Below are 23,814 nucleotides of genomic sequence, written 5' to 3' on the forward strand. Positions count from 1 at the left end.
TAGTTAGATAAATATTTATTAATAGACAAAAAGAAATATATTTCCGAAAGATAATTATTATCCTGGCCTTTCTTAATACATTGAAATTCTCGTGCACGGTCCGCTTACAACCGTACGAAGACATTTTATAAATATTTCTGCGGGCCTAGTCGTATATATAGCATTTACTGTTTTTTCGTGACTTTGTTGAAATTATTGAATAATATGAATGGACTTCATGGTTCTACGCATGTTAGCTGGAACAATAGCCGTTACCATATACAATGAATACAAAGTGGACTATTCAGTATCACTACTGGATTTGTTTTTTAGGAGAAAAAGTAATAAAATACGCCCAAAATGCAACATTGTGGACTAGAAATTGTTAAAATTTTCTTGAGGGTGTCCCCCCTCCCCGCCAATACTTTAGACCAAATAAATTCCGGTTCTGAGGAAGGGGCAAAAGTCAAAATGTTACGCTCCTAAGTTACGCCCCCTCAAACGTAAAATCCTGGATCCGCCCCTGAGTATCACCAAGCATGGTAAACAAATATTTCATCTCCGGAGTAACGAGATGAACGCGCATAATTTGGATTTCAATTACTTCATTAGTTAAATTTAAGACAAATTTAAAACATGATATACAATCTACATTATGGTGACAACACATTTTTTTCTTTCGTTTCACATGCAAGGACGAGGTATAAATAAGCAGGATGATATACATATTTACCATAAATAATTAAATGCAAGTCACCTAAATGTCCTATAAAATATTAAATGCAAGCCATTTTGATTTTCAAAGCGAACTCAAATTCTCAGGTTTCGAAGGATAAACTCTTTCCAGAAAAATATAATTTGAAAGTCAAGAACACAAAACACAGTTTGACAAAATCATTTTTATTATTTTTGTCTTGTTGCAGCATATTCTGATCACACCCTCGTGCTTTGGCCCCCAGTGAATATGTACAACGGTAATCAGCAAAGTGGCAGAACTATCTGCCTCTGCAGTCACCTACCAGAGGCTAGCGAACACCCGGGTATCACATGTCATGCTGTACAAAAATAGTAGGACACTCGTAACTGTCTCCACAAAACAGTCATCTAGAAAATACACTGTCAACTATTACCACAGATGTAGTGCTGTATTAAACATAATGCATTTTATTGGGACGCTGAGCATCTGTCGAAAAGAAACAAGGAACTGCAACTCTGTCAACTCCCAAAAAGCAGGATATGCTGAAAGAGTTGCTGGTCTTGATTCTTGACAGAGTTCTTGCCCTTTAAAATGTTTTTGTCTGTAGCATTATCACAAAGTCGAGAGAATACAATTACTTCGCCTGATAATGGGTGATCTAAAGCATACATGTACAAACGTTATGCATGGTGTTCAGACTAAATGCTCCATAAAAGACCAACAACATATAACAGCTTTAAATTTAAGGGCAGATCATTCTTGCAACCCACAGTACACAAGTTAAATCCTCGTCAAGTACCAAAGGATAATTGACTAGTCAAAGTTTAGTTGTAATGACATTTTGAAATGTATGAAACAGACAAAAGTTGTATTTTTTTGGTGAAATTCAAACTAAACTGATTAAAATTGACAACATTTGTCGTTTTGTTGAGAGTTGAACCTATGATGCAATATTCTTTCCCATCTCAAGTCAGACGGCTACTGATTATCGGGGAAAATATTATCTTAGCTTGATTTTTTTTCCCAAAATCTAAGATTTTGCAAGATAATTGACCAATGGTACATGATGACGGCACAATGTTAACGAGTACTGCAGGAATCCAACAATGAAGGCAGGTACATTTAATCAACCCAAACTTTGAAACCCTTTTTTGAGAACAAATTTTCATGATTAACAATTTTACGAAACAAAGCATCTTCGTCATGGACAGGTTTCTGTTGTATTGGGTTGATTTTTACAAAATACCTACCATATATTATGTAGTAACAGAGCTAAATTGAAATAAATCATTATAAAATAATAACATATCTGTTGCAAGAAATACTTCTGATTTTCAAAGGCAACTTGTTGCTTTGATCAAAATCATAGAATTGTGTCAATCTAAATAAGCAGTATAAGTAAGGTTTACTTTATAAACTTCTGTACTTGAAACAAAGTAAAAACCTTCCAGGCGCCAAACAAGCATACACTAAACTTACAAATACATCAAAAACATGTTGCATTTATTGCACATTGTGTAAATCACAACGAAGGGGCCATTTTGATACAGTGTTGACCCCACCAGTAAGGATCACATTTCTAGCCAGTGATTTTTTTGGTGCAATTTACTGCCTTCTAGGGCTGTTTCCCCTTGCAAAAAATTGTCCATTTTCCCCCAAATTGTATCATTTATTCATATAAAAGTTAAAACATGTGTATTTGCCTATATTAGCTATTTTGGCCCGATTTTGTATTTTTCCCAAAGACGGCATTTTTTCGCACTTTGCAAGGCACAAGCAGTAAAAATAATTCCCCAAAAAATCACTGCTAGCTACAGGGGTTCTAACAGCTGATTATTATCTATCCTGGAAAATAGCTTAGGGGGAGGGGGGAAGAGGGGCTTGTTTAAATGCCCAAAGCAGGCTTAGACCCCTTTTGAAATACCGTAGTTTCCAAAGTTGTTTATATTCATTTAAAAGTACTTTCTGCTGATTTTGATGCAAATGAGGAGCCAATATACAATCTTTAACTGTACAGGAGTCTGAAGCTTTAAAGTTGCACTCTCCTAGATATACCATTTTTACAACTTTTTTATTTTTTGTCTTGGAAAGAGCAAATTTTTGCGTGAATATCTGCAAACCAATGATATAAGTAGTGAAATAAGACTGGTGACAAAATCCGGAGAGCAGATTTTCTTATTTCTGTTTGAAAAGTAATGTTTTATGACCTAAACTGTTACTAACGTTTTAAGAAAAAATGCATAAAACATCAATTTTTGAACTTAAATATAAAAATCTGTGATTTTTTTTTTTCAGTAGTCTTTAATAACTGATTTTTATGGATTGTCGTAAAAAATGGCTCGTTTCAAGACAAAAAATAATAAATTTGTCAAAACGTTCAAACTATAGAGTGCAGCTATAAGCGCTCAATCCAGAGTTCAAGATGAATCCTCAACTGTAGAACCCCTGATTAAAAATTAGACCACATGAATAAAGATCACCTTTCTAGCCACCACAGTTTAAGGGAATATTCTAATATCATTTTGTTGTTCTTGTTTTCAAATTTGTCAAAGCACAAGAGATTGGCAGCATTTTGTCACCATTGCAATGGTTAAAATATCAAGAAACACAGCTGTTGTATTGTGATACATGTACAATGTGTGATAAAAACATGTCTGAATACCAAACCGATGTACATTAACATTGAAACATCATCATTCAAAATTGAAATGTTCAGCTTAACCATTTGCTGGAAATATGAATTTCTTAGTTGTTTTTTTTTCTCAATAAAAATCTGCTGGTTTATATGTGAATTTGCCTTTCATCACACCCTTTTTGTAATGCTTTTCATCAGAGCTGGCATTCATAAAAAGTCGTTACCCTAACTCAAGTCATTTTCTGAAGTTGAGCAGCTCACTGGTCATTTCATAAATTACTTTCATATCCGAAAAACTTTATTTTTATTAAATTTTAATGAATCATGTTAAAAAATTCTGTCATATCAAAAACAGTTTGTTTTTTAACAAACATTTTAGGAAATTGATTTTTTTACCATAAACATTTTAGGAAATTGAATTTTTGATCATGAACATTTAAACAAAATTGACTTAAGCTAAGAGAGATGTTTCATGAATACCAGCTTCTGGTATCTCTATAACTGTTAATTTAATATTGTTGTTTGCGAATGCAACTAATAAAAATTAATTCTGAAACACAAAGAAAAATCTAATATTTTATATTACTTTCTGACAAAATTCTGAACCCAAGTAAAATATATCTACACATTAAAACTAAAAAACAAAAAAAACAAATTAGCAATCATTCTAAAACAGTAAGTTTCAAAGATCCAACAAACAGTATAGTACACTTTTTTCATGTCAAACTTTTTATTTCTCAAAAAATAAGCAACTAAAAAATGGACACAAAAACCAGAAACAAATCATGGACTGTTTTCGAAATGGAAATAATGAATATTATATATGGATATATATAGCTATATTATGGAATCTATTGCACTTTGGAAAATGCATATATAATTTGTTTGATGATTGAAAACAGCCCATTTCTTGGTTTCAGATTTTTTGAAATAAGAGATCTTTCTAAAAAGAGAAAACATGACTAAACCATAAGGGATAGGTTCATGAGGCCTCATTTTTGCCCCGGAAAATACTAACCAAAAGATATAAAAAATAGCCATTGTGGTGTTGGAAACATATGTTAGAAATAAACTATAAACCTTTAACAATGCAAAGATAAATACTTTTTCATTTCTTTTTCACCAAATAATTAAAAATTATATACAGGTTGCAAAAAAGTCGAGCTTTCACATGTTTGGTAATCTTTTTAACTGTTTTGCTGTTTATTTATTAAAGTAACACCATCCTTCACCAGTGTTCATATCTTGCCTACATTTGTGGCCACATTCAATTTTACTATTGGATTTCAAGAAATGTCAACAAATGTAAAAAATTGCCAATTTCAATGTATCTTTTAATCAAGTACTTATGAATTGTTTGGTGAAATAGAACACAATGAATATTTTTGCTTTATATAAAACTTGATTTATTATTATTATTACATAAATTTCAAGCACCTAAGTTTATTTCTTATTTCTGGTGAATTTCAGGTGCTGAAAATGAGCCTTCAAGAAGCTTTCCCTTTGTTGGTATTACCGGTAGGATATTTAGAAGCTCAGCAGTTGCCAAGTACAAAAAGTCAACCATTAAAGGTCAAACTGTGATAACCCATGAATTTTTCAGTGCATATTCACAATTCTAAATGTTTAAATGATAATCAAAGTCAAAGTAATTGAATAGTTCTTACTATTTTCAACTGATTTAAACATAAAAAAGAAACAACTTTATTGGCAGCAAAAATGTGTCAATAGTTCAGAGTCATTTTTTAGTTAGAATTGCTGTAAAATAATCACACTAGGTGATCAAACTTCCAGTAAACCCATATATTCGAATTCTCCACGATGTTTAAAGTGGTTCAATCTCACCCCAAACAGGCTTTACAGCTAAACGTCTACACTGAAATGTTTTTTGTTATGCCAATGTAGCAGTAAATGTCACTTGAGCAAATAAATCAACACCCTGAATCTTACCAATTCCTGTCATATTAATTTCCCTCATATCTTTGCCAGCTTGATATGTTAATGAAATGTTAAAAGAAAAATGGGCAGCAATAATTCCTTTCATTTACTTGTGATGCGATTAAACATGATACTTTTATCATATTTTTTCTATTGCTTTTATTCTCATAATCAAAATAGTTTAATAAAATCTCGGCATATTTCAGAAATGCAAAAATAGGGGCAAATTTTGCTAAACCTTTAAGCAGAATTCTAAACTAAGTGTGTGATTCTCCATAAACATATAGAATAGTGAACAGGTGCATTCTGCGTACATTCCCACACATCAACACCGTATAGAAATACTGTAGCAGGTTTTCTCCTCTTTTTCTCTCCTTCCCCTTACCTCCTAAAATGAGATCAAGCCTGATAAGACTTCACACTGTGTGACACAACCTGTTCCCAACCACGAAAACACACACTTCCATACACAAATGTTCACACTAATTTCATGACACGAAGGTCAGATTATTTCACACAATGTCAACTGTTTTCAAGGCCAAAGTCCATTACAAAATATCACACCTGGCATCAAATATGAAGTGATCTCAGCACACTGGGCAATAAACACAAATGATATATTTAAATGTTCAATTATGAAGCAGAAAAACATGTTGGAACAACACTAATTAATGATAAAATTTTGGCATCTACAACCTCTGCCCATGGTCACTGTATAAGGCCGTCATTCTGTGAGGTATGTTCAATGTGAATCGAGATAGCAGAGTATTCTTTTGATTTGTCATCACTTGAAGTGTCGCACAAAATGGAACTAGCACAATGCTTGCAGTACCTAGCCTTAACAGAAAGGCACTTTTGAGATTCTAATCATGACAAATAGCACAGAAGCAAGTTTCGTTCACATATGGAGCATAAAGTTTTAACACTAAATGTCTGTTGTCGCCATCCTCCAGTGCTGCTAACATGTATCAAAAAGTAAGGATGCTGAAATTTCTTAAAGTGTTTTGCTCTTTGCAGATAAAATATACAGTTTCAATGTATACATAAAAACATCATAAACTCTGAAAGATCTGTTTGATTCACTTCAATTCTATCCATCTTTACAACATGATCAGAATTCAAGGTTTCAAGACTTAAAAATCACAGGCGAAGTCAATATAATCCAGCATCCAACTCCTCAGACTTTGTAGCACAAGATCCAGTATCTGAGAAAACAACGAACAACAGAAGTCTGTCCGATGCACAATGTAAGCACAAAAAATACGCCATTAGATCACCATGGATACTCTTCAATCTTCCCTGCCGACAAATAACGACACATCTCAACGACAGCAGTGATAACACTGGTATAAGAATTTGAAGGTGAGCACACGTTCGTCTCGCGATTTCCTCCGATCTCAATTTAAGTCTCTGTCTTCCAGATACCGATACTCAAACGTGAACCCCTCTTTTTTTCTTTGGCCCCATTTTTCATAGTCAAAATAAATATATGTGCCCTGAAATAGAAAGAAAATGTGATATTTTAAAATGTTTAGACTCCATTAACCTTAATATGTTAATTGTAATTATCTTTTATCATGGAGCAATTGATGTTATTTGTTATCGTTCATCATTGTGCATCTTTCAATGGCTGGTTTAAAGTAGGAAATTTAACGAAATTTTTATGTAAATGTTAAGAATGGTGTTCATAATTGTGGTTCAAAAATTGGTAAACATACAGATCGTGGTATGTGGTTCTAGCATTATGTAACTTTTTATTACGAAACCAGATGGTGAAACATGTTTGTGATATAATTGGGTACCTAATTTATGACGTTTACTTATTACCAGTATACAACCAAGGACAGTTTATCAAGAAATTCTGCAGCCAGAGTTATGGTTCTTGTGCACAGCACTTTTTCTCAATGAGATCTTACTGTTTATGAAGTTTGAAGTCAATACCTCAAAGACTTCAGGAAAAAAGTAAAAAAAATAAAAACAATGGAAGGGCAATAACTCTAAAACTACTATACACAAAATAACGTTTCTTTTGCAAAGCACTTCTTCTGAACAAAATTTATCTGAACAAAATTTATCTGAACACAATTTATAATATGTGTTTGCAGTTTAAAGTCAATGCCTCAAAAATGTATGGAGTAATTGAGAAAAGACTTGTCCCAAAATCCTAGCTGACCTTGCTTATCAATCAATTCCCAAGGGGCACAACATTAAAAATAGATTAGCAAGAGTCTGATGACAATTCAGTCCCTCTAAATCAATTTATTACAAAAAAAGATTTCACTTTCAAAACTATTTCACCTGTTCATAATCTTCATTTATTGTCTTTGGTTCTTCATGTCGTTGAAACCACATCATGTATTTTGTGTGAAATCTCCAGGACTGCTTTTTCAATGCTTTTGCTGCCAAATATTGAGCCTTGGTTCCCTAGATTAAAAAACACAAGCAGTTATGTGAAATGCCTGGTTCTTGGACCAAATTCCTCTTGTCTACAATGTTCAATGCGATTTCTTACAATCAGAGACAAAACAAGTTCTTACTTTTATTTTATGTTGACACCAGCTCATGATGTCTATTTCTAACTCATGACTGCTTCCTTAGCACAAATAAGCTTATTTTCTCTGATTGTCTATTAAACATATTGTTAAATATTGAACAATACCTGGTGATACCATATAATTTAAGCATCATTTGAAAAGCAATAATTTGCTGATAATAAATAACAAACCGAAAATCAATCGCAGTCAATCTTGTTTCTAATAGCATTTTGTGTATAATTTTTCCATATTTGCAATCACCAGGTATCACCAAATTTCACAAAGCAGAGTACCGAATACCATAAGAGGCATAACTCAACTAGATTTTCAGTTAGAAGTATGGGATCAGCTATAACTGAACATTTTCATCGTGAACATATTATACCATGTTTATTAACAACTTACTTTTCTTATTAAAGTAATGACAAGATTTACTTGGCCATCTATAAACATGAGTACAACAAACTATCGTGTTATCCAAATTTCAGTTCTCTGAAGATTTTTTCTTCATTACAACAGATTTTACCCTAGCAGCTTACCTCCATGTAATAGAAGATGAAGAAGAGTGTTTCCGTTGACAATCGTTGAAAGAATTCGACGGAGTCAGCGTGAGGGGGTGGGGTCTGTGGGTAGTATGAGGGGGTAGGGCAAGGATTCCGCGGCAAATGATGCCTGAAGAAAAAAAACCAGTAAGTTCACAGCGTCTGATTTACAGTTTAAAAAAGCTAATATCACATGAACTGATGTACTGATGTCAGAGTTTCAGAAGCCTGTATACTTATAAGCTGTAAGACAACACTGTCAAACTTCTTCAAGTTCTAGTATGTGGAATGTCGTTGAAAACACTAATTGTTCTGAAAAAATTGTGAAATTGTTTTACAACTGTTCAATTGATTTATTTTCATCATAAAACGAACATTTATGAACATTTATTATGCACACTACATAGGATTCAAAAATGTATTCAAGGACAGTTCTATCTGACAGTGAACAAGAGTCTTTCAAACAACAATTGATCTCGTTAAAACAGAGACAACATAATAACCAGTCTTTTTTTTTAACAAATAAAGAACAAAACTGTAAGAGATTTTTACAACTTCTTGGAACCATATGGTGGTAACACTTATATCGTTAATTTTGGATGTAAACACTTTAATTCCACATCCCATGATCTTAAGACTGTTTTCATACAATTCAGTGTTTACAGTATTGACAACAAGGCCATCATACCAACAAGCAAACAACAAAATATTGAAAATTCACAACTTTCAATTGAATCCATCCATCCAAATTTTATCTTTTAAAATACATTTACTACAACCAAGAATAAAGAATTTGGAAATTATTGGTGTGATATGATGGTTGATAATTTTGCCCTTCACATTGGCTGTAACCTTTCTACACTGACCGTAATCTTTCAGAGTCTGATGGGTGGGGCAAGTGCACGAAACCCGAGTCGCTCATCACCAGCTGGAAAATATTGTCCTTCCCGAGGGGTACGGGGCCGAGGGGCGCCACCCCCTGGAGCCGACTGAGCTGTATAGACTTCGTTGGCGGAACTGGTTGCCCTGATAAGCTGCCGTCTTGTGAGCCTGGACTTAACTGGTCTCCCGTCAACTGGCTCACCGCACTTGGAAATGGCACTGAAACATGTAGAATGGAATGTTGTTTTGCCTAGTTACCTTTCTTTATATGTTACAGTCTGTTAAATTAACTTTCAAACCTGCCCATCCTTATGACAGGTATAATCCGTTGAAGGAAGTTTGGAAGTATATTACTCCCTAGAAATGGGCATAATCAGGTTTGGAAGTAAATTACCCCATAGAAATGGTCATAATCAGGGCTTCCGTTCAAGAAAAATTGGAAGTAAATTACTCCCTAGAAATGGGCTTAATCAGGGCTTCCATTAAAGGAAGTTTAGAAGTATATTAATTCCTAGAAATGGGCATATAATCAAGACTTCCATTAAAGGAAGTTTGGAAATATATTACTCCCTAGAAATGGGCTTAATCAGGGCTTCCATTAAAGGAATTTGGAAGTATATGAATTTCTAGAATTAGGCTTAACCTTCCAATAATTCTCCCAAGAAATGGGCTTAAAATCCCATATTTTTTTAAGAATACTTCCAAAGTTAAAGGTTTGTTAGTTCAAAATATCATTACCTGGTGTCAATGCTTCTTTTATGGCGACATTTAAAATATGTCTTGAAGTTACATTATCTTTTATAGCATTAATATAAAATTGTCAAGTTGGCAGGTTATAGTTGCAAATTATTTAATTGTTAACGTAATAGTTGGAAAAAAGGAACAAACTGTAGTTTGAGTGACTTCGATCTTCCACATTTCAGTGAAAAACTGATTGGTAAGGAAGTTCAAACTTCCAGTTCCAAAATCTTAATGGAAGCCCTGTATAATGGCATGACAGAATTGTCCAAAACAAAATCTACAGGTTAAAAAATGTCAGGGTGTTGGATTGTTTGCATTCAGAAATGTATGACAGTTATGCTTAGTGATGTTCAGATGATCGATTATAATCGAAAATCGATTGGTTGGGCCTGAAATCGGCGACAATCGATAGTATTTGGTTATAATCGATTATCGAAAAAAAAAAAAAAAAAAAAAAAAAAAAAAATGAAAAAAAAAAGTAAGTGTTCAGATGTTTCTTTAACAAAATGGCTGATGAAAGCCACAATGAGCAAGAAAATGAACTATTTTTTATACAACAACACTTAATAACTTCAATCATAGACATAAGGTATATGCATATAATGATTAAGAGTTTAATACTGTACATGAATAAAACTACAACTCGGGTACTATCTAGTATTTTAAAAACCCATTGTACTATCGATAATCGGTTACTTGAGTGGAACCGATCATCGATAGTAAAATTGCAACCGATTCCCAACACTAGTTATGCTTTACAATAAAGTGAACAGTTCCAAACTTAAGGACTGGTTTAAATATCACTCTTTAGTTGCATAAGGGCATTAAGGTTTGTCCAAGTGTCTTAACTTACTTGTCAAGAGACCATTTTTGTATAAATACTCCAGTATACAAGTTCTTTTTGTTTTTGAACCATTGCTTATTTGGGCCACTGTTAACATCATAGTATCACAGTGCAAACCGAATCAAGAAACGGACAAGTTTTATACAATGGGTATTATTGCACAGTTTTAAAACAATCTCATACCTAAAAGTACCAAGTTGTTACCCACCTTTATTGTCCGACGGCTCTGAGGCTGATTGGCTCTGGTTTTCCGGACCCGCGAGACCAGCGTTCATCACAGCCTGCCGTGCTATGGACTTCAATGAGGACATTGATTCTGATAATGCATCCTGTAAATGGAATACAACAACATATGGCTTAAAATGGCCATTAAGAAGCCTTCAGTAATGAGATGTTAATAATTGGAATTCAAACTCCTGTGCTCCCATTCTCTGCATTTACCTATTTTTCTATATTGTTCTTTATTTTGTAACTAAAAATCCCCCCATCCCCCAACCCCTTGGACAATTTTTTTTTATGCTTTTGAAATGGAACAAGAGGTCACTGTTTGAAGCTTGCAAAGCCTAAAGCTCACAAGTCTATTCAATTAAATTCTTTCGGACATCATACTATATCCACTTGGAACAGCCTTCCACAAAATGTTGTTACATGCAGCACCGTGAACAGTTTTAAATCACAACTGGATAAGTTATGGGCACACAAACGTTTTGATCTAAGTGATGTGTATTAAAATCATCAATAAATTCGTCAGTAAACAATCAGACCGAAGTGAATTCATCAATATTTTCATTGATAAACAATCAGACCGGAGTGGAGATTTGCACAGAAGTAGTCTTAAGGCCTAAAAAAAAAATACATTTGGTTCGGGTTACCCGACCCTACCTACGGAATAGGTGCCGACCCTACCGTTTTTATAGTCAGTTTGAAAAAAAAATGAAAAACTAAAAAATAAATTAAAAAAAAAATCGTTTTTTTTTTAATTGCTTTTTAATATTAAGTTTAAACCTTAAATGCTTATACAGAAGATAGCTTTAACACCATTCTCCAATGATGAAAATGATATTCTTATATAAAACCTAATAAAAAAAAAAAAAAAAAAAGCCTACCTACCCTACCTATTTTTGAAAAGGATGTAACCCTAACCAAACAATTATTTTTTTTAGGCCTAAGGGATCAGCTAGCCTAAACGGCTAAACATTTCCCAAGAAGACACATGGTAGACACAAGGTAGGTAGAAATATGTCCGGTTAAGGAATGAACTTGCAGATTTAAATGACTAAAACACAGCTCAAGCAAGAGAAGATAAGGTGAAATTAATTACACATGCCAGGGGTCGTAACTCCTTGACAATTCAAGGGCCATAACCCAAGAGTGCATAGAGCAATCTGACTGAGTATTAAACCTTAAAATAAGAGAAAACATTGCCTACCTTATCATTTTGTAACACACTGCCAGCACTTAAAGGTCCGTTCATAACTACGGGCATAAGGTCTGATTTACTGGCGCTCAAACTGTTCATAGTTATCACTGCCTGAGAAACAGCTTGTGACGATGGTAGGGATGATTGTAATGACGTTTTTAAACTATTGTTGTTGCTGTTTAGCGCGTTGGGCGTCGACGCTGTCACACGGAGGGGCATCACGCTGATGGGCGACAATGATGGTGAATCTTTGCCGAGCCCATTGTTGAGTAACGGCGCTTCTGATGTTTGATTGGAGGGATTTACTACACTGCTGCTGTTGTTTGAGACAGAGTTTATTGAAGAGTTCAATGACGAAGACATTACACTGTTCACTAACACACTCCCCGAAATTCCACCGACACTTGTGAATCCTGACACATGATTTGTAATAACGTTTGATTGGCTCTTTGAATCTGAAAATAGACAGATGATTGAATCTGAAAATAGAGAGAGAAGAATGGGATGAAAATAGAAGTCTTTTTTAAATGCATGCTCTTACTACTCAATTTACTATTCAAAAATAAAACCAGTACAATACATAAATAAAATACTGTTAAAAGGATTTGTTACAAAGCAATTTTACCAATACATAAAATCACTTAAATAACAGAAAATACTTCCATTTCACAGAGATAGGAAAATAGTATAGCAGATGACTTTACAAAATATTTTACTGGAAATTTATGTCTGAAACATATAAACATGAAGTCATACAGCAACAGATGGGTATTATAACCAATGTGTGATTGTGTTCATGCAAGTAAGCAGTCTATTAGCTACCTACCGTAGTTACAATGCATGCACATGTTAGGAAATGAGACACTTCTAAAAAAAAGACTTGTCTTACAACATTAATAACAACAGATTAAAAATAATTACTGAGAGACAGAAAATAGTCTGGCTTAAATTTTTCACCACCTAATGACACCACATTATTTTTTTTTATAAAATTGAGAAGTCAAAACTTTAATATAAATATGTACACATTGTATTGTGTTTCTCTTAAATTTTTTATTAAAGAGCCTTTAGTTTAAGAATAAGAATGTTCTAGTCTATGATTAATTTACCAGGCAATACATAATGAACAGTAACCGTGTAGGACAAATATGATGGGTTTTTAATCATATAATATCCAAATGACAGAGGTATTATTAAGAACCTCAAATATACAAACAGATAACAGCAACTGGCACTGATTATCTGACCAAGTTCCGACAGATAATATAAACGCTTATATACGCTGACAAAGGGGCATAATTTATTATTAACTAAGTTACAGGACCTGATACAATTACGCTCAGTGTGCCTTGTACATAACTTTGTGTCAATGTTTGCTGTTTATTCGTTTCCAAAGAGGATGGCTACATTGTCCTCCTCCAACTCAGAGATAACAAAAGCTTCAAGGAGCAAATGCACATCCAATGTAATGGAGCAAATACCAATGTAACTGGTGTTGTTGTTTTTTCACTGGAAAAACTGGCATAGTTTAACACTTTTGTTAAAGCCTGAGTCATGGGACTTGCCGTACATGTGCAGATTGCCCCTGATGACATGTGTACCAAGTTTCATTTCAATATATTGAATGATTTTTTTATTTATGGCTAAGGTAAAAGTTAAAGCACAATGATGCCAGCAAAAGCAAAAGTGCTATGACAATACTTTGTGGACAATGTGGAATGTAAGTCACAGTTCACATGTGTTTTAAGTTACATGTCAAGATCTTTAACATATTTTTGGAGTTGACTAAACAGACACCCAAAGGCTTTGACAATATAAAATAGCTATTTTTTTGAAGAAAAAAAAAACACCTTTAGATTGTTATTAAACTCACCTGTGTGAAATCTCTGTTCTATATTTATTCTACATAAAATCTCTTGACTACTGGGGGACACAGGACAAGGAAATGATGGGAGACATGGAAACATGCAGGAACACATGAGCTGTATATGACAGTGGAATTATTATTATTAAACACTATCCTTCCAATCTCCCTTGCTTACATCAACTTCTACAGTCTTATAACTTTTGAAACAACGAACCCGAATTATTAGCCTAGTTATTTAAAATTGAAATTTTGAGCAAGTCTGATAAATATTCATCAGTGAAGGCTAGCTATTATTTTGACCACTATTTCATTTAAAAGACATTTTCCATTTCTCAACTCTTATGACCAGCTTCAGAGAATAACTTAATGCCAATTTCCTCGTAATAAGGTCTGACCATTCTGGCCCCTACAGGCATTCACAAACCATGGAATCTCACAACCTTTACTGAAGAGATATGCTGACATTGATAGATATGGATGCACATTTGTATCAGATTGTAGAGACTCTCCGCAATTCTGGAGTTAACAACCAGCTCATAATGCAGGGATGTGATTGACCTGGCAGCTGGAGGGCTGAAACCATTTCGGCCATGGGTTCTTATGGCATTTTTGGGGTCAAAAGCACACTGCCTTAGAAGAAAAACTGGCTTTTAAGAAGCTCTTTTGAGGGTTCTTCTGACTGGAATTTAAAGCACACAGGAATATCAACATAACAACCAAAAGCACTCTAGTAACTTTTTTAATCTGCTAAAAACAAATCACATCCCTGTAATGGCAGTGCTCCAGCCAGGATTTGAAAAGGGCAGGGTGAAGTTTTGAAAAGGGCAAACTACATGAGTCGTGTAGGGGCGATTGGGGGTGGTTGTGGGAGGGGTCCACCCCTGTCACAAGGTTGTTTGTTGTTGTTGTTTTTTTTTTGGGGGGGGGGTCTCCACCTAGAATTTGATTTGTTTTCATACTCAATTTAAATCATTTTCCATGATTTCCAGACTTGAACAAAAAAAGTTTGTTTTTTTTCTCCAAAGTTGGAAGGGTGTGTTTGAATATCTTTTTGTCTGTGGTAGTATGATTGTACTTGTCTGGAGTCTCCTTTAGTGAAATGTCACATATTTCTCCAAAAATCGAAGACAGTTAAACATTTGAAGCAATCAAATAAATAAATACACAAAAAACAAATATGTAGGTGACGATTCTTAGTTTATTATGATCGGGATTTGGTACGAATGTTACATTCAGCCTGGCTGTTTATAATTGTCATTGGTAAAATAATGTTTAATATGCTAATGTTTTAGAATAAAATGACAATAAAAATCACTGCCCTTTCTTTAAAAATCACTTATAAAACATAAAACATTGATGAAATAACTCCGAAATTCGTTCTGACAAAATGGCGCTTTCGGCGAATTTTGACATGATCGTTACCACGATAGGTAAACACTACATAAAGCATCAGCATATATTTGTGGGTTACAATGAAATTTTCATCAATAATATTTTACAAATAAACTTTAAAAACATTTACTGAAATAGTGAAGTATTTGATTGTGTTAGCGCCACCTTTGTTATGTTTACAAATCGGCAGTGACCGTCTGCTTCAAATCAACAATGTTTAAATGACGATTTTCGTCAGTACAATACAATTAACAATTATTTTAAAAGATTTAATTGTGCTTGACAACATTTTTTTACCATCCCTTCGCATTTTCTATCGCATTTTACGAACTTTCATCATTAAATGAACGAATTCTCAATGTATATTCTGATTGGCTGACATTCAATAGCTCCGCCTCCTGCCGATGTTGCCCTATTTGTCTCTTCTTAATTATTGGATTAGAAGATGACCGATTATGAATACACAGGTCATCTGCTCACTACACAAATACACAATTAGCTGTCATATGACTTGGACAATGCACATGGGAAGATGAAAGGGCAGTACGGCATATTTTAAGCAGTCAATGGGGGCATGGTGACACCTAGCGGGAACACTATTATCATAAGTATTACGTAATTTGTCTCAATTATGACAGCGGATTAAGGGCTGCCGATCTTTTATAATGATTTCAATAGTAGAAAGGGCACAAACGGGATAATTGGTGCTAATAGAGCATTTGTGAAAAGGGCACTACTCAAAAAGGGGGCAGGGCGGTAAGAAAAGGGGCACGGGCGCTGCGCCATTGAAAAACGGGCTAGCTGGAGCACTGAATGGTCAACCCTGGGGTCTGTATCATTATGAGGGATTCATGCCAACAGCAGGGTGAAAGACTTCCTTTAGAAGATGTTCTTGTTAAGTGATTTATATTCATTTAAAGGTACTTCCTGCTGTTTTTGATGCAAAAGTCCCAGCAAAAAACAATCTTTATAACTATGCAATAGTCTAAAGTAAGAGCTTTCAATCCTATTCTGAGCGTTAATCCAGTGTTGAACCCCTGGAAAATATGTTCACAACTTATTTGTTTTTTCTACACACGAATTCAAAAAATATTCCACTGTCAAATACCGCCAGTGTCCCACTAGATGAAGACCTAGGTCTTACCACTGGGCTGAGAGGCGAGATCGGTAAAGCTAAGTTGCCTCAAAACGGGCGTGCCAGTAGTAGAGGGGGGCCTCTGCCATACGGAGGGCGGTATTACGGTATTTTGTATTCGTGAAGGTATAGGGGAACCTACAATATAATAGCAGAAGGTAGACAGTTCGCTAGTGGTAGAGAGAAACTGCTGTGAATGGAAATATCTGTTCATTCATTGTAAATCTGTGAAATCATTCATTTTTATGGCCGTCTGGATATTTTGAGTTTTAGTCCATTAAAAAAACATAAACCACTTTTCTTTGATTTCTTTTTTTTTTCGAATATAGCCAGTCTTTTATTTTTTTATATTTTGTGATGTTCTTGTCCCTCATAAAAAAAATGCCACTTTTTAACTATTTTGGGTCTTTCTATCTCAAGTCAAAATTTAATGACCAATGCAAACAAATGATTCTGTAACTAACCAAAACTTCAACTGGACATTAAAAATAAAAATTAAATGAACGACTACTCATTAACCAGAAAAATGAATATTTTCACAGCATTCCCAATTCCTGCATTTGTTACATATCTGCCACCATCTAGAGACTACTTTAAAGCTACATGCTTGCTAACTGATTAGTATTTGTAACTGAACAGAAACAGGTTTTAAAGGGACTGTACACCAGATTGGCACCAATTTTTTTTTTTATCTGTAATGAATCTCAGGACAATTATTTAATAAAATGTTTTACTCTTTGATATCATAATTGTAATTTTTTTTTACCAAATTATAAAAAAATAATAATACCAAATTATAAAAAAAAAATTGAGTCGGACACCGGGTTCGAACCAGTGTCACCAAAATTGCAGTCTAGTGTTGTATACACTGTGCTATGAAGGCTTACCCTAAACGTTCGGAATATTTAAGCTATATACCTAACTTGGTAATATCACGTGATATGTCAGTTTTCGACAATTTTCTATTTATTTCGCTATTTCATCATACAGAGTACAGCCCCTTTAATCCGCCCTTATAAAATATTGTTTGTATGGCCTTTTGGCTTAAAATTTAGTTTTCGGACAAATTCCCAACAATTTCTCTCTCGTTTAGGAAATCTGATTACAATAAATAAACAGTATAACGTATGCATGCATATAAGTACAGTAGAATTATAAACATATTACAAATTTACTGTTAAAAAGCCAAAATTGTTTTAAATTGTATGCATCTTCATATTCTAGTAACAAGACCAAATGCCAGGCAGTTTGATGCAAATCAGTCATTGAAATTAGTCTTTGGTACGAACAAGCCTGAATTCTAACCCTATTATTGCTTGGAATTAAAAGTTTAACAAGCCCTGCTGTATAAAATTGAGAATTTGAATGAGCCCGGAAAGTGTTTTATCAGAGCAGGGCTTGCAGGCTTTGGTTAATTTTAATCACAAGCCAATATTGCACATTTTCGTTGGAAAAAAAAATCAAATTTAAACACTTAAATGGAAAAAGTAAAATACCTCTATCTTAAGTCCCATGTTATAACCATTAATTTATCAACTGATTTATCATAACCACTTAACTTTTATCTAAAATCCAAAAGAGCAAAATAGACAGTTTCTGTATTATATCCACATGAACATTAAATAACCCTATTTAGTTTTTGAATTTTGCAACTTCAAAATTAAACCATTCCTAACAATTTTGTAGAACAATGCATGACAAAGACCTAAAAACTCTAGTAAAAGACACAGTATAAACAGAAAATAATTCCTCTCTATAAATAAAGGACAATGCCCCACACTCATAACTGATTACAGATTTCTAGCTGCGCTAATTCTAGAACGGAACATGGTTAGATCTAGCTTATCCAGTCAAAACTAACATGCTGCTACACATCCATTTTATATGAATTTTTTTTAAAGATGCACTCTTACTCCCAAATAAGATTTACCACAATTAATACAATTGTTTAAATATACAAAAAAGCGTCCATAAATGCCCCCAAAAATGGTTCTTCTGGAGGTTACAGAGTTTAATTTGAAAGTAAGGTGTAGAAAACAGGGTATTTCTACCTTATGAGACAATAGTAAATCTTTAAGCACTCACCAATTATTTAATATTTTTGAGTTTTCAGCTATTAAATACACGATTACAATCTTGTTATCAGATATTAATATTTTACATAAATGCATAATTTAGTAAGAAGTTAAAAGGTTTATCACTCAAAATTTATGTTTGTTACACATGAGTATGTATTGATTTTGAATAGGAGTGTCACTTTAACTAATCACAACAACTGTACTTGCTAAATATGATGATTTTCCAAATAGCATGAGCAATTTTAAATGTTTTGATAAATGTTTGATAAATTTCTCAATGGGGCAAGGTAAGATAAAAACAATTGAGAAACAATTATCTATTCCAGGATTTACAATATCTTAAAATAATCATCTGCAACCACATATTAAAATTTTATACAGTCAAAAATCAAATCAATTGTCTGTAAAATGGGAAAAAATGCTTGTAACATAAATAAGAGTGCTATGTTTGTATTTATGTAGAAATGTTACAAAATGTGTTTCATTTTGCCAAAAGCCATTAGCAATGCTATTTAATATACCGTAATTTTAGGTTTCATCTTTTAATTATTTTTTTTGTTACCAGTTAAAGTTTGATTTTAGTTAGTAAAAGTAACAACTTTAAACAAACCCATTTCTTGGCAAGAAAAAGAATGCCAGTTCGTCCCTTTAAGGAAAGTTTAGAAGCATGTCAGCATAGACTGGATATATACATAATATAAATACATTAAATGCCTAGCAGTACATAACACCCATCACCCAAATGGTAATGTATTAAAGTGAGAGGGAGTGGAGGCAGGTCAGGGATTCCCCATAGTGCAAGTTTACCTGAATTACTTCCGTTCTGCCCATCCAACCAGCCATGCGATGATGACGATGATGCGTTTGGCAAGTGATTACTATTTGTATCATTTGACTGACTGTTTGAACTGAAATATAAAACAATACACATGAGCCTGAAACATTCACACGCCACCAGCTGTTATTCAACTAACACTGGTTATCATTTAACCATTCAATTGACCAAAAAAAGAATAGTACCGTAAATGTCCTTGTAATATTAGGACACTCTTCATATAAATCAATGGGGAAAAAGATTTTCCTTCCTTAATTTCAAAGGGACAAAAAGGACAACGCCTCAATTTTCACTGCATCTTTATCTATGGTATTAAGAGGTTTTATGGCATCCCACCCCCAATGTTTCCATATTTTATTGCCTTCATCATATACACCGACATTTACGGTATTTCCAATCAATAACAGCACATGGTTGTATAATCCAATACATTATGTTGAACACCTTTGTCAATCAACCTATGACTGTGGGAATGTAAAGCAATGCTTTCATTAGCGTTATTCTAGTTAACATATTTATTTGCTAAATTATTCATATATATATATATAAACAAGAAAAGCTAACTAATTATATATATTTTAATGAAAACAACATCTGGGTAAACTAATACTTTAAGAAAAACATTCACATATATACATTTGTTATAAGTCCTTTTGCTTTGGTACAAAAAAATACCAGGATTATTCTTTGAAAAACCATGTCAAAATGCAAGAACAAATGTTTATGAGGCCTTTTATTTTCTATATCTACTCACAAATATGCTGTAAATCCTGTTAGCAAGTTACTGTAGGCCTTTAGGTCTGGCATTATAACCAGTCCTTTTGCAGCAGAAGCAAACCTAGTACCTAGCAAAGATTTTCAACAGTGAGGTATTACTGTTGAGAATCTCTTTTCGAACAAGTTATCTCTTCTTGATGAATAGCTCTCATTCCCCCTCCATCCCTGTTAAAATCCACTGCATGTGCCCCCCCCCCCCCACCTCAGAAACAAATAATGTTCTGTTTCTATGGCAACATCACATTCACATTCATCTGTGGGTTTCATGTTTAAAACATGAAATTAGTTAAACGCCTTTGAAAAAAAATGTGTAATTTTCACCTCATTCAAAGAAATGTCATGGCTTCTTAATTACATATATTTTTTAAAACAAGTACTCCCTCCAAAAATTAAAATAAATTTGTGCCATGTATTTTTCTTCAATAAATTTTGTTGCTCACAGTTTGGTAGGCGTACTGGGCATCTTGGTGGAGATGGAACTACTGCTGGGGGATGATGTCGCATTGTTGTTCTTGTTTTTCTGAAATTAGAGGCAACTTCTTAGATTCTAATTACCGTAAATGACTGGGTATAAGACGATAGGGGGTATTAGACGCAGGGAAAAAAATCTGTGAAAAATCCGAGAAAAAAACTTTTAATCTATGTTTTTGGTTAAAAGACGCATAGAAAAAATGTCAAAATCGTCCGGCATTTTCAGCCACCATGTTTGTTGACAGTGACAAAAAAAATTTTTTTTCGTGAAAATGGCGATGGTTATCTTTAAAACCATACAACCATACTGTCGAGAATGAAAAGTTATGTTATGCAAAAAATATTTTGACGGTGCCCAACTTTGCTTTTTATATGTAAGTTTGATTATTGTTTAATTCAATTTATTATTCAAAATAATATTGAATACCGTAATTCACAAGAGTTCGGACACCATAAATTAATGATTTTTTTCGCTCTCCAAATACATAGAAAATTATCATTTTTACATTTTATTTACATGTTTGTTTAACCTGCCTTTTTTCTTCATGTTTGGTTTTTACCACTTATTAATTTATCCATAGTAATCAATGGTCATAAACTTATTTATTACGCCTATAAGTGTAAATCCTTCATGAAGTTAATTAAAACACCATTTTATACATGCACTGAACTGAATAAACACATTCTATCGGCTTCAGATCAAAGAGTCACACTGTGTGACGTCACATAACTTACAGTTATACCCACGAGGATCTCGTGGAGAGCATGGACATTGCTATGCAGGATTAATGTATAACTGTACGATTATTGCTTCATATAGTCTATAAGTGTGGTACAAGTTTGAAAGCTTATTGGCAGATCGTTTTACAAACATGCCATGTCGATGTTTTCTTAATCCCTTGATTGCCCTTGTTGTTTGTTTAATCCTCAAATAAATATATCACACTTCCTTTTCAACAGGCAATAAATCGTTTAGGATGGGTAGTAACTAATTAAATTGTCACAGTGGTGTATACGGTTAGGTAATCTAGCCAGGCATTGTAAAGATAAAAATCAATAATCTTCGTCTGTGAAACTTGGTAACTATGAAAGTTATGATTGATGTATTTGGGAAATAATTATGGGTGTCCAAATATTTAGAGTGTACGAACTCTTAGGTGAATTATCGTAACTTTAATCGAAAAATATTTTTGTTGAAATTATAAACGTCATACGATATACCGTATCCCGATCTTCAAGTGCCGTTTTAACCCGTATATACTCGATCAATATGACGCGAGTAACATCCCTTTCTACATAAATCTAAACAAACTCTCGGCTAGAAATTGACCTCAGAAAAAAAGTTCAAAAAATTGTTACTGGGTATTATACGCAGGCATTTTTTTGCATCAAAATCTGAGGGAAAAAAGTGCGTCTAATACCCAGTCATTTACGGTACAAGTTTGAATAAATAAACTTTATTTGGAATTCATTTATTCTGTTTCCTTTCCTGGGAATTCAGCAAGCACCATTATATACAACTGCAAATAAAGCTTCTTTGTATTGAATTATATACATAATCATTGGATACAATAAACTAACCATGTGTAAATATTAAACTGAGGTGGAGAGACAGACCCTAATTTACTGTAGGGCACCATCAAGGGCCCTAACCATAAACAAATACTAATTCTTAAGAGGACCTGCCTAAAGTCAATTTGACTTTATCAAACAGTCTTATCTGGTAAAGAGTATTGTTAGCAAATGCTCTCATTTTTTCTGCCAAAAAGGCGGATAACTCCCATTCAGGCCAGAATTTTCCTTTCTGCAAATATTAAACGTTTTTTATTAATGGTGGCCAAGTTTTAAAATGCATGATGATAATGACACCAAGGCCATCCCAATACCAGTTTTTTTCATAACTGTCTTAACTACCCAAAGAACTTAATACAAGCAATATTAAATTTGCAACGGAAATGAAAAGGACAACTTACAGCGTCTTCAATACTTTTATACTTTTTTCTTTCATCATCCTGAAAAATATAAGAGTTTCAGAAATTACAATTTACTTTTAGTACTAGACTACTACAGGCTAGAAGTGTACTTCATAAACCAATATAGGTCCCATTCCTCTTCTTTTGTAACAAATAAAGTAATTGACATAATTGGTACTTGTATTTAGATACTATAATTTGTAACTATTGACACATATCAAGGCTTGATCAATGAAAATAACACACAGGCACGTCAGAAAAAAAAAATAAAAAAATTATAACTTGAATCAAATATGGAAATTAGAAGAGTTTGTACAATCATGTGAGGGTACTCAATAAATTGATCAAATATTCAATTACTCTCCGATAGTCGATATAAAAGGTCCATCTCCTTACACTGGGGGTGGGGGTGAGGGGTTAGTAAGCCTGTTTATACGAGCACTCTTGCAAGGCCCATTCGGCGAATGCTTAGATAAGATTGTCTGTCATTTCAGGGTAACAGAATGTAATCCTGGTTAGAGCTACCCTGGATCTTCAATGTGCACTAGTGTATAGAACTGTCACAAGGTACCCCATTTAACTTCCCACCCGCAAGACAAATAGTATTTTTAGTGGTGCGGCAGGGAATCAAACTTGATCAAATTTAAAACCTCATGAAAAACACCTGTACAAAAATACTCAAAAAAGGATCTTCCAATGCTTGATACAATCTACAGTATTCTCCTTTCAACCAACCTTGGAATGATTGAGGCCAATGCCAGGACTAGGTGACGGAGAACTCGAGTTTGTTGACGTGGGCGTCGTTGACAACTTGTCTGAAAACCGATCTTCATCATGCGGTGGTGACGTCGGTGGAAGTAGCACTTGATCTGTGAACGTAAGGTAAACAGTGTATGAAATAGCACAAAAATGCAAACTAGATGGAAATTGATTAGAGGATGGTTTCAACCTATCCTCAGTATCCCAGGCTATACATAGCTTGTTACTCTACTGATTACCTTGGGAAAATTGACATAAGACACCTCATGTATACTCATGAATAATTAATGAAGTAAATTCCAGGTGTTTGATTGG

General features: G+C 33.8%; 1 protein-coding gene across 4 annotated transcripts in view; it reads right to left on the reverse strand.

The window, feature by feature from the left end:
* Nucleotides 1-863: 863 nt before the first annotated feature.
* The window catches only part of LOC128203063 (CCR4-NOT transcription complex subunit 3-like), a 43,244-nt gene continuing 20,293 nt past the window's right edge, over nt 864-23,814 (reverse strand). For 2 of the 4 annotated variants that reach the window (XM_052904331.1, XM_052904322.1), the window contains exons 8-18: nt 23,476-23,609; nt 22,741-22,779; nt 20,737-20,816; nt 19,492-19,592; nt 16,616-16,744; nt 12,222-12,667; nt 11,001-11,121; nt 9,192-9,426; nt 8,323-8,455; nt 7,548-7,673; nt 864-6,745 (exon numbers count right to left, since the gene is read on the reverse strand). In XM_052904331.1, coding sequence (XP_052760291.1) covers nt 6,647-6,745; nt 7,548-7,673; nt 8,323-8,455; nt 9,192-9,426; nt 11,001-11,121; nt 12,222-12,667; nt 16,616-16,744; nt 19,492-19,592; nt 20,737-20,816; nt 22,741-22,779; nt 23,476-23,609 — 1,643 coding nt within the window. In that variant the 3' untranslated portion in view covers nt 864-6,646. Of the gene's footprint in view, nt 6,746-7,547; nt 7,674-8,322; nt 8,456-9,191; nt 9,427-11,000; nt 11,122-12,221; nt 12,692-16,615; nt 16,745-19,491; nt 19,593-20,736; nt 20,817-22,740; nt 22,780-23,475; nt 23,610-23,814 lie in introns of all 4 variants that reach the window. The other 2 variants (XM_052904349.1, XM_052904340.1) reach the window with 2 other exon arrangements.

This window comes from Mya arenaria, chromosome 2 (assembly GCF_026914265.1).
Source record: "Mya arenaria isolate MELC-2E11 chromosome 2, ASM2691426v1".
Lineage (NCBI taxonomy): Eukaryota > Metazoa > Mollusca > Bivalvia > Myida > Myidae > Mya > Mya arenaria.